General features: G+C 44.1%; 1 protein-coding gene across 1 annotated transcript in view; it reads left to right on the plus strand.

Annotated features, from left to right (window-relative positions):
- The window catches only part of snta1 (syntrophin, alpha 1), a 29,461-nt gene extending 19,864 nt beyond the window's left edge, over nt 1-9,597 (plus strand). The window contains exons 3-8 of the mRNA XM_062545614.1: nt 1-114; nt 1,535-1,724; nt 3,554-3,675; nt 4,156-4,352; nt 4,890-5,077; nt 9,075-9,597. The exon at nt 1-114 is cut by the window's left edge and continues 73 nt beyond it. Of these exons, the coding sequence (XP_062401598.1) occupies nt 1-114; nt 1,535-1,724; nt 3,554-3,675; nt 4,156-4,352; nt 4,890-5,077; nt 9,075-9,167 (904 nt within the window). The 3' untranslated portion in view covers nt 9,168-9,597. The remainder of the gene's footprint in view (nt 115-1,534; nt 1,725-3,553; nt 3,676-4,155; nt 4,353-4,889; nt 5,078-9,074) is intronic.
- Nucleotides 9,598-12,500: the final 2,903 nt, after the last annotated feature.

The following is a 12,500-nucleotide window of genomic DNA, read 5'->3' on the forward strand; positions in this document are numbered from 1 at the left end:
CCCCATGACCCCCCAGAAGCAGGCGGCCGGAGCGGACCTGAAGGAGACCAGGAGCGTGGCCCTCAAGATGTGCCAGCTCAGCAGGAGGCAGTGCCCACCAGACACAGAGAACAGGTGGGCTGCACACCTGTGGGCTTCTGTATACACACACACACACACACACACACACACACACACACACACACACACACACACACACACACACACACACCCCATGAGAATGGACTCCTTCTACACCAACAGCTCTGCTCTGTCCTGATGGTAATTTTGATACCACATATGTGACCCTGTAAAGCGGAACCAGCCGTTTCGGTAAAATTTACTAAATTAATTAATAAACTAAGTTATTGTGCTCACGTGAACGGCCATAAACTACGCTTTCCAGCGATATGTATATCGAGGGTATTACTCAAACTATCGCTAAGATAACCGCATCCAAAGTTGACATGGTTCTCCTGTCACAATATGCCAGAAGAGGAGAAATCACCTTTTTAAGCGGCGCGTGCACAACGGGATGACAGCAAATGTGTTGAATCTTCGCCGGGTTTAACAGTCAAAACGCATGTTTTTCCATGAAATGCGTTCACGATATGAAACTGTAGACTGTATACAGTCGAATTATGCAAAAACGTGAAATTCAACATTTTAACCCGGACGTTTGTTATTGTTGATTTTCTCAAAATAATGTTGTGCGCAAAACGACTGATTTCGCTTTGAATGGTCACATATGAATGGCGACCCAGTCAGACCAATGGTAGGAAAAATCTGGAACAGAGTTTTATTTACAATGATGCGCATCAGCTGCTCTGACTAGACAAGGAGATCATTAGGGTTGAAGTATTCAACAGCAAAAGATAGATAATCATGCAATAACAGCAAAAGCCAGGAGACATTCAGTCAACCCTAATCAATGGCTGTTGACGCGAAACAGAGAACAATAAGTGATATCAACACTGGTGCCTTCCATGTTTAGGAGCAGTACATGCAGTTTCACAACACAGGCACATGCTTTTAGTGTCAAAGTAAGCTACTAGTGAGAAATACAGAACATTAAACCACATATTGAAATATTGAACCTAATGCAGAACATTAAACCACATATTGAAATATTGGGACATGATGCAGAACATTAAACCACATATTGAAATATTGGACATAATACAGAACATTAAACCACATATTGGAATATTGGACATAATGCTCTACTCCACTTTCTCTCAGTTCTCACACCACAGACACACAGACACACAGACACAGACACACAGACACACAGACACACACACACACACACACACACACACACACACACACACACACACACACACACACACACACACACACACACACACACACACACACACACACACACACACACACACACACACACACACACACTTCACAGCATACACCCTTCCCCTCCTCTCACTGCTCCACCAGGTCTGTATGTGTGTGCACATGTACCTGTGTATGTGTGTATTGCCTGCCTCTAAACAAGCCCCCACTCCTCCCCACACTCCTCCTATCACCCCGCCAGGTACCTGGAGGTGACCACGGCGGACAGGAAGACCTCGGTGTTCCTGCGGGCCAAGGACCCGGCCATGGCCCAGGGCTGGTGCACGGCCATCCACACCGTCATGCTGGCTCTGGTGCCGCGCGCCAAGGAGGCCCTCAGGGGCCTGCAGCCAGGCCTGGAGCCCAAACACCTGGGATGGATCACTGTGCAGGTGAGAGGAGGAGAGGAGAGGAGAGGAGAGGAGAGTAGAAGAGTGGTGGGGGGTGTGAAGAGCCACAGGAAGGGGAGAAGGAGTTGTATGGCCCAGTCTAGAGGAGAGGAGAGGAGAGGAGAGGAGAGGAGAGGAGAGGAGTAGAGCAGAGAATAGGGGAGAGGGGAGGAGAGGAGTGAAGCGGAGAAGGGGAGAGAGGAGAAAGAGGGGTACCACAGGGAGGCAAGCGTATGGCCCTGTCTAAATCACCTGATTAAGGGCTGTTGATTAGGACTAGGGGCCATGCTGGAGGCTGCAGTCTTTTAACTGGTCGGAGATGGAGAAACCATGACTCATCATTAATCCTCACATTCATGTACAGTAATCCCAGTTGGGTTGATTACTTAATCCTGTCCGGGTCATACATCTGTGAGTCACGGCCCACAATGCATAGCAGGGGGTCCAATGCAGTGCATGCTGGGAAGGCATGAGCAGTCCTGGTACTTTCCATTTACATTGAGTCTTGGCCCAAATTCTTTCCCTCCTTCCTTCTAGAAAGATCTAACGAGTTAGAAAAAGCCACTCCAAACCTTTCGGCTTGCCTGAGGGTTGTGAGTCTACAAACCATAACACTTCATTGAGTGCCCTTAGATACATTTGTGCCTTCTAAGTGCACTTATTCCCGTGTGACGTATGGCATAAACAAAGCGGGGCGTAATGGAGGCCAGGCCAGGTAGATGAGGTTAAGTGCTCTGCAACCCTGAATCTTAAAGAGCAATGATCAATATTTTAATGCATATCTTTTTCATCATAATCATTTTAAGTTATGTTATCAGTATGGCCAGACAGATGAAAGCACTGCTTCAATGCAGTGGTCAGGGCATGGCTGTTATTCGCTCGCTCTCGTTGCAGCCACACCCTCATGGTCCTGCTCCATGACTCACAGAAGGCAGCCAGTGTTTTTCTGCAAAAGGCATGTTTTTCCATGTGTCTGAGGCACAGCCAAACACAGTCTGCTTATTTAGTGCAATGACATTCACATCATAGCTGTGAAGTGAAAAATAGGAAATATCAAGCATTTTTTCCCATGAGATGTTATCACAAATAGAAGAAATAACAGAATCATATTTTTAATCAGAGTTTGAAATGTAATTTTAGATAGTCATAATAAGGTCGGAGTATAAAAAGGTTGACATTGTGTCATGCATTGGTTAAATGATGCCTCCAGGCCCAAACAATAGGCATATAATGACTTGACTTTTTAATTTGTATCAATTTTGCTCTCTGTCGCTCTATGATGGACAGCTAATATATGTGGCGCCTGGTTTTTGAGAGACATTGCCAGTGTCTATCCAACTGAAAAGAAATGAGCTGCACAGATACACCGTTGGAGTAGACCTGTGTCAGCAGAGGAGCTGTCTTAGCCTGTCACCGCTGCTCTGAGTTATAGCCCACCTCACGACAGCTATTGGAATCTCACAACAATATTGGGAATGCGGGATTGTGCCATGTCACATAGTTCACCTTTCCTAACACACATCCATACATACAGAACACCAAAAAGCGTAGGACTAAAGTAAAGCATGCACACACAGAGGCACAGGCACAAAGACAGACAGAGATGTATTTTTGTGTAAAAGGGAAAATTGACTTTTATCCAAGCTATTCTTAGAGACACCCAAAATACATTTGATGGCCTAGATAATTGGACAATAGTACAGTTAAGGTATTGCATTGTCGTTCAGCCTAATAGAGTATTTCGTCCAACATTAGGTATGTGTTTGTGTGCGTGTGTGTTTTGTGTGCGTGTGTGAATGTGTGTTTTATGTGTGTTTGGTGTGTGTTCACAGGGATCAGAGAAGTCTCTGCTGGCCGTTCTGACAAACAAGGACCTGCTTCTGTACCAGGCTCTACCTGAGAGCCGAGAGAGCTTAGACAAACCAGAGAGGAGTCACCCTCTCATCACCACCAGGCAAGGGCACACATCAATACACACACTCCTAGCCACACGCACACACACACACACACACACACATACACACACACCCGGCTACTCACTTGCAAAGACACGTATACAAAACCACACAGCTACCCACATGTACATGCACAGGCACATACGAACGCACGCACACATACACATACACACACACACACACACACACACACACACACACACAAACACACACACACACACACACACACACACATATCACGCTCCACACGCATATCACCCTCAACAAACCACAAAACATTTCCTGTCTATCTTTCTGTCCCTTAATGCTCTCTCTTGCTCTCTCTCTCTCTCTCTCACTCTCAAATTCAATTTCAAAGTTGCATGACTGTTCAGATGTTGCCAAAGCATTTAGAGCAATAAAATAGCACATTACCCATGACACTCTTTCTCTCTCTCTCTCTCTCTCTCTCTCTCTCTCTCTCTCTCTCCCTCTCTCAGGCTGGTTCACTCTGGCCCCAGTAAGACCTCTCCCCTCCACGAGTCGGACCTGTCGTTTGGGCTGCGCACTGGGACGAAGCAGGGCGTAGAGACCCACGTGTTCAGGGTGGACTCCCCCAAAGAGCTCTCCACCTGGACACACCTGCTGGTGGACGGCTGCCACACTGCTGCCGAGCTCATTCAGGAGGTCACCACAGGTGTGTGTGTGTGCGTGTGTGTGTGTGTGTGTGTGTATATTTTCATAAAGAAGTAGATATGCCATTTTAAAATCCCATTTGAACCACAGTCCCCCTTCTAAAAGTGACCTTGCTCAAAGGCTTGCATGAATAACGCTATACTGCCCTCCTCTGGACAATTGATGTAACACAGCCTCTCAATATGTGGTTTAGCAAATAGTCAATTTAGTAGTCAACTGGTAAACATTCTCAAGTCTTATTGAGGACTGAGCTGAAGACAATTCTGAATGAATGAATTCAGAACAATAAGATTCAGGACAATTCTGTACAGACAACATCAGTAGATGAAGTGAACGTTTGTTACAGTCTGTATCTAAGTAATGTCAAATCTGAATTGTCTTTTCATTCTCCTTTCTGTGCCCTTCATGTCTGACTCATTCCCCTTTCTTTCTGCTGTCACTTTCTTTCCCTGTCTTCTCTTCACCTCCCTCCTCCTGCTCTCCTCTCCTCCTGCTCTCCTCTCCTCCTCTCCTCACCTGTGCCGTCCTGGCCCCGCAGCGTGCAGCTGGAACGGGAAGCAGTGCATGCTGGGAGTGCACATAGACGAGGGCTTCACGCTGTTCACGGAGGAGGCGGGCGTCCGGAGGCACGTCCTGCTGCACCAGCCCTTTGAGCGCCTCCGCATGTCCGCCGACGACGGCGTGCGCATGATGTTCCTGGACTTCGGAGGCCCCGAGGGGGAGATAGTGAGTTCTGGTTTTGAACCCCTCCGTCTGGAGCGGCTGTCGTGCGCTTCTCTCGGTCAACGTCTCTGTTTGTTATGTCATGCATATTCAGCGCGGTTGTTGTGGCCCGGGGAGGTGGCGGTGGTCAGAGGGGGGAGTCGAACCTTAGTTACGCAGATGCCAAAGTACCTTAGTTACACAGATGCCACGGGCAGTGGAGGTGTACTGGAGACACACAGGCCTTGTATTGGACGAGCTCACTGCTCTCCAGACCGACGGCTGTCTGCACCAAACAGACCAAATATTCAAGGCTGATTGTCTGTGTATTGGACTCTTTTTAATTTTTTCCCGTTCTCTCTTAATTAACTTCTTACTTTGTTAGTCAAATGATGATTATTATCATTATCATTATTGTTATTGTTATTATTACCATTATTATTACTACTATTATTACTAATACTACTAATAGGCGGCTGCATATATGGAAAAAAAGCACCTAACCCTAAAAAAATTCTAACAAAAGGTTTCTCAGCTATTTTCTGTAGTATTAGGTGTCCTTAGAAACATACTAAAAGTTTACCAAAGTTTGACCACGGGAAAGGTGCATTTTTCAAGATGGCGTCCAAGATGGGCAAAAAGCCCTTAAAATATGCTAACTCCTTCATTTTTTGACCTAGCCAAGTGATATTGGTGTCTAACACCATGTTTTCTGGGTCTATGAATCCATTGAACTTGTCTAAATTGCACTGGCATGATTACATACTTGGAATTCATGACTTTGTGAGATTATTAGGGCTGTAACGATACATCAAATTCACGATTTGGTTTGTATCAAGATTTTTGACATTTTATAAAAACACATTGCAATAGCCTACCTTGAAACATCCGAGGATTATACTATTGTATATCTACTGTACATGCCTATATCATATCCTGATATAAAGAGAGAAAATACTGCATTTCTGATATTAATGAAAGCACACTTTATGCAGATTATAGCTTACTATTTCTGTTTTCCCACGTGTGCTGAAGTTATAAGGTAATATTTCTCCTTGGGACAGGCCATTTTGAGTTTTGGAAAACATTTGTATCGAGTCTCAATAATTGAGATGATCAGTCAAAATTAAGTTTTAACTCGTCATTTTCAGGGTCAAGGAAGCTATTGACTTAATTTTTAGACAAACCTGATGTTGGCCATTTACCAAATGTAAAAATATCGACCGTCTCTATTGCTATTCATGATAGAAATATCATTCAAAAACAATTTCAAAGTTTTAAAAAGTAATTTGATCACATGAAATCAAGTATAATCTGGTAAGGTTCCAATATGGCCACCATGTATATAATAAGAGAATAAGGCAATTATTCTATATTTTGGTCCATTATCAGTACATTTATATTCTACTTTCTTGTCTTTCTGAGCAAACCTTAACTCTTACTATACACTGCTCACAAAAAGGAACACTTTGAAAGCACATCAGATCTCATGAGAAAAAATAGCATGCCGGATACCCATACTGATATGGACTGGGTAATGTGTTAGGAACAAAATGATGCCACATTGTTTTTGGGGGATGAAAATAACCAATCTACGGAGGACTGAATTCAAAGACCCCCCCCCCCCAAAAAAAAAAAAAATCAAAGAACAAAATGATGTGGCAGGCTAGTCCATTTTGCACGAACTTCATTGCAGCAACTTATAATGGTACTCAGTGGTTTGCATGACCCAACATGCTTGATGGCATAGGAGCATGCTCCTAATGAAACTTTTTTCAACCTTCAAATCACTACTCAACCCTCAGCCGCCTCCTCCTCAGTCCAGCCTTACAGTGGATTCCCTTGCCTCATTTTCTACGAACAAAGTGGCGGCAATCAGCAGTCAATTCTCTACACATGCCCACAAGAGACAACACATGACACGGCTCAGATAGTGAACTCCTACAAACTCCTACCACCTCTTTTTCAGCAATTGCGCCTCTCTCCGAGAGTGAAATATCTGGACTCCTGACATGTAGCCGTCCTACCACATGCTCGTTGGACCCGATACCTACCTTAGCCTACTTCAGTCGATCAGCCCGACCATCACACTAGATATCATCTTCGTCTCTGCTCTCTCTTGGTTTGAATTCTACCTCACAGGATGCTCGTTTAACGTAGCATGGCTAGGACAGCCCTCACTATCTCACCACAGGGGTCCCACAGGGCTCAGTGCAGGGCCCTATTCTCTTTGCTATTTACACCACCTCTTTGAGACAGATTATCCATTCACATAGCTTCTCATACCACTGCTATGCAGATGACACAGAGCTCTATCTGTTCTTTCCACCTGATGACCCCTTGGTCTCGACACAGATCTCAGATTGCCTCTCAGACATATCTACATGGATGAAGGCACACCAGCTCCAGCTAAACCTCTCAAAAACTGAACTACTGTTTCTCCCAGCTAAACCTACCATGCATCATGACATCAACATCACATTTGACTCCTTGTCTGTTGCACCTATCAGGGCTGCAAGAAATTTAGCAATCGTTCTCGACAACCAACTATCCTTCTCCGATCATGTTGCCTCGGTTGGCTGGTCGTGCCATTTCACACTCTACCACATACAGAAAATCAGGGCTTACTTGACTCAAGCTGCTACCTAACTCCTGGTACAGGCAACAGTCATCTCACAACTTGACTACGATAATGTCCCAGAGGTGTTCAATTGGATTTAAGTCAGGGGAGTGTGGGAGGAGGCAGTCAATGGTATCTGCTGAATGATGTTGCAGGTAGATAACGTTCTTCATCTTCAGACCCTTTCAGGTTTGTCACATGTGCTAGCACCTGCTCTCATCTTTGAAAAGCACAGGGTGCCAGTGGCGAACCAAGACAAATGCCAATTGAGCTCCACAGTGCTGGGCAGTGAGCACAGGTCCTTCTAAAGGCCATTGGGTCCTCAGGCCACTTTCATGAAGTCTGTATCTGACAGTGTGGTCAAACATTCACACCATTCACACATTCGGCCTGCCGGTGGTCATTTTGTAGTGCCCTGGCAGGGCTCCTACTGTTCCTCCTTCCACAAAGGAGCAGAAATTGGTCTTGGTTAAGGACCACCCCGCCCAACTCTCCAAGAGCAACTGTCTGTCTCCTGGAATCTCATGCTCTTGAGACTGTGCTGGGAGACACAGCAATCCTTCTAGCAATGGAACATATAGCTATACCATTCTGGAGGAGTTGGACTACCTGTGCAACCTTTGTAGGCTCCAGGTACTGGCTTATGCTACCAATAGTGACACTGACCCTAGCCAAATGTGATATTAGTGGTTATGAACCACAGAACCCACCAACACTAGGCAAAACTCTATGAAAAAAGGGAAAAATTACTTCATTTCAATTACTTATTTTTTCGCATTAAACATGCCTCTAACTCATAGCTTTAATGTAGAATTGTACTTGTACTCACTCATCTGTCATGCAAATATCCTAATTAGAATATTACATGGCCAAAACACGTATCAGGCACCAGTATACCTAGTCTAGGAGAAATATAAAGGAGTAATGGTCATTTTAAAGACCTAATGGCGGCCATTTTGAAAATGGAGCCTTTCCTGCAGTCAAACTTTGGTAAACTTTTAGTATGTTTTTAAGTACATCTGATACTACTGTAAACCACTGAGAAACCTTTTGTTAGAATTTTTTTGGGGTCAAGTCATATATGCAGCTGACTATAATGTAAAGTAGTAGTAGTAATAGTAGTAGTAGTAGTAGTAGTAGTAGTAGTATTGCTAGTAGTGTAACTCTTGATGATTTATTGTATATTTGATTGTTACATCTGTAGGGGCAATTGGTCTGTCTCTAGTTTGGAGTTTAACACGGTTTTCAGCTCTAACTCCCGACTCCAACTCCAGTTTAAAACCGTGTTAAACTCCAAACTAGCGACAGAGCAATTGCCCCGTAATATTTAGTCATGAGTCCCCTTGTACAGTCATATTGAATGTTGAATGTGTGTGTGTATCTCTTCCTCTTGTCTCTCAGCAACTGGACCTGAGCTCCTGCCCTAAGACCATGGTCTTCATCATCCACTCTTTCCTGTCCGCAAAGGTCAAGCGACTGGGGCTGTTGGCATGACAGCGGCCTGTGGAGCCAGGCCAACACTTCAGGTAGATGTCATGGATACGGACATCATGGACAGCCAATCCAACAAAAAAAGGGCGGACCACGTTGCTTCAGAAAACCAAATTTCCAACCCTCGGTGGACTGCCATTGGTCAGACCCCTGCCACAGCCGGCAGCCATAAATAAAACAAACAAACGAATGAGCAATGAGAATGTGCTAGATTACTCTTCCTCCCAGCAATGGCGAAGAGAGGCCGTAGGAGCCCGGGCCACACGCCCGCCCTGCACAATTATAGCATTGTTACCGTAGGAGTGACTTTCTTTTAGACACCATAACTTCTGGCCTATGGTCTTATCCTTTTTATGTGTTTTGGTTTGAGTGGTTGATGACAGGGCTTAGTCTGATTTAGAGGGCTAGTTCATTTTTAATGTCAGCAAGTACATGGGGGGAGGGGGGAGGGGGGGTGGGGTGGACAACAAACGTATCACTCTCAAGGAACCAAAGCGGCGTGGGCATAAGAAACCCCTGCGCTCTCGAGTCTCTCGGAGAAATAATGACTTTTAGCCGCGTCGGGCTCGCGCACTAAATTTATGAAATGCTCTGTCAACTCTGTTTTAGCTCCAGATCACTCGTGTTGTCGTTGGTCGCGCTGCGCATTGGCTTTAACGACACTAAGTCTTCATAAACAAGAGATGAAGAGGGCATTTTCATAAATCAAAATTTAGCGGAGGAGGCTTTATAAATATTAAACTTCACCCTAATCTCTCCGCGGACTCTCTCAGAACGAATGTCAGCCGTCAAGGAGCCCCCTCCCAAGAGCAGTTCTCGCTTGGCACGATTATGCCTCATAATTAGGCTTCATCTCTGCTTTATGTCGTTAAAGCTAATATGCAATGTTAGACTATTAGTTTTCATTTTTAGTTTTCATCTAATGAACAACCCAGGCTGTGCTGATGTGCTGTATACCCATCAGACGTTGGAGTCTCGCACTCTCTCTCTCTCTCTCTTTCTTTCTTTGTGTGTGTGGGTATGTGTGAGCAAGTATTTGTATATGCGTGTGTGTGTGTGTGTGTGCGCGCGCACGTTTTTCTATTTTGTGTGTGTATGTGTGTGCCTTTTGTTTGTGTACCTGTTCTCTCCTCTTGGGCTGGTGGAGCGCTGCTGAGTCGGCCACTCACCTCCACCTCAGCTCGCCCGTGTAGCCAGAGGGGTCCGCACCTGAGCGGACCCGGCCTGGCCGTGCCTATAGCCTGAGGCAGGACGGTCCTGTCCTGTCCTGTCCTGTCCTGTCCTGTCCAGACTTGCGCTCCTCCACAGCCTTTTAAACGCCCCTCGGTGGTGTCCATGCCTGCCGTAGACATCCTCAAAGCCTCTCACCATACAAACAGGAACAGCTAGTGTTCTAGGCGAGCCTATGCCCAAACCTATGAGGACGACACAGCCCAGAGTTCCATTGTGTTGTTTCATGATGATGATGATGATGATGATGATGATGACAATGATGATAATCATTATAATAATAATAATAACAATGATAATAACAACAACAATAATAATAATACACATTTAGTTGTTTTCTTTCTGTTGTGGACTAATTCAGAATGTAATAGTGCCCCCTAGTGATGTCTTGTGGAATGATGCTTGCCAGATCTCAATTCTCCTCAGTTCTGTATTGTGCATTACAATGTGATCCCTTGAGTTTGACCTTGTCTTCAGTGCTCAGGGGTCTTCTTTTCTCACACAGAAATGCAGGCAAGAGCAATTCATCTCCTGCAACTAAGAAATGACATTCAATCTGAATCTGCAAACTGTATATTGTGTTGTAATAAGATGTGAGAACTTCAACAGCTATTTCATTCTAAAGGCACAAGGACAAGATAAGGTTTCAGAAGGAAGCATGTCAAGCTGTTTCCCTGTTTTTTTATACAAATATATACAAATTGGCTTTTGAAGCAAAGAATCTAGCAGAGGTATTGAAAAATATTCTCTTTTCACTGTACCTTTTATAGTAATTGCCTCAAGGCTGCAATTTGATTGTTTGTCGCACCTCTCCATTGGTGTAATTTTAGGAGATACGTTTTTCTTTGAGAGATTTATTTTCATGTTTTATTTTTTTTTTGCAACCATTTCTATACAACCAAAAGCACTACAGCAGATTCACTAAGGGAATGATGTTCCATTCTACATGGGTTTGATCTCTTCTCCCGACACCACAGAGAATCATAAAACTGGTCGCCTGTAACTACTCAACTGTTGGCCTTCTGTCTGTGTGTGTTGGGATTCATATACAGTTTATTAATATATAATTATGCATTTCAATCTAAAAAGAAACCAGGTTGATTTTCAGAGGAAAGAAAAAAAAGTATTGTATATTCTTATTTAAACAAAGCGTGCCTTGCAGGGTTGTTTGTATATAAAAAAATGTAATAAACTTTGATAACTTTCATGGTGTCCTTGGTGTAGTTTGTGCTGTTCTGCACTCTAATTGCTATAATCTAGAACAGAGGCTTGTGTACCTGGTCTCAGATCAGGTTCCCTCCGCCAGTTCCCCTGGTAACCACGGGATACATTTGCAGAGGAATATGCTCAATATCCTATGGCAGGCCCCACCAGAGGACAGTGTTTGCTGATACGCTCTTACATACAAACCCGGCTCTGCCTGCACACACATCTAAGGAGCTCACACACAACAAATGCAATCAAACGTAAACACACACACTTGCACAGAGCCTCTATTTCTGACCATGCACAGTTCATTACGACTCTCCCGTAAACAATCAGAAGGGGCCGACGTGATCACAGACGTTTAAGACAAGATGTTTACAATAGCCGAGGCCATATGGTTACAGCTCCGTCTCGTGTGTGAGAAACTTTGCCTTTGCTTTTAAATGATTGGTCTCAAAGATGAAAGAGCTCACCACTATAGAAGAATTCATGTTAAAGTCTTCCACATCTGTGTTCCTCGTGCAGACTCTTTGTTTGAAATAGTATGTGTCTGTGAATGAACAACCGTCTTTACAAATCTTGTGTTGGCAGCACAACAGGACTTCTTTTGACCTGTTAATAATTCATCATCGGAATAACACATAATGGATTTAACTGAAGCTTTCACTGGCAAGCATAAATGTAATGAACTATTACATACATTAGTGTGTGTACTGCCTTACTGCACACTTACAGTAAGACAAACTGTGGACAATGGAAGGTCTACAGTCACGTCAGGAAAAAAAAATAGATGGCCTTAAACAAAAGCAAATTATAGCTAAAGCATAAAATATACTATTATCTGTGCTGTTGTCTTTTTTATATATATAAGTGAGTCCATGTTCTGAGAGAAAATGGATG

The sequence above is a fragment of the Sardina pilchardus genome, chromosome 9 (assembly GCF_963854185.1).
Source record: "Sardina pilchardus chromosome 9, fSarPil1.1, whole genome shotgun sequence".
In the NCBI taxonomy this organism is placed as follows: Eukaryota; Metazoa; Chordata; class Actinopteri; order Clupeiformes; family Clupeidae; genus Sardina; species Sardina pilchardus.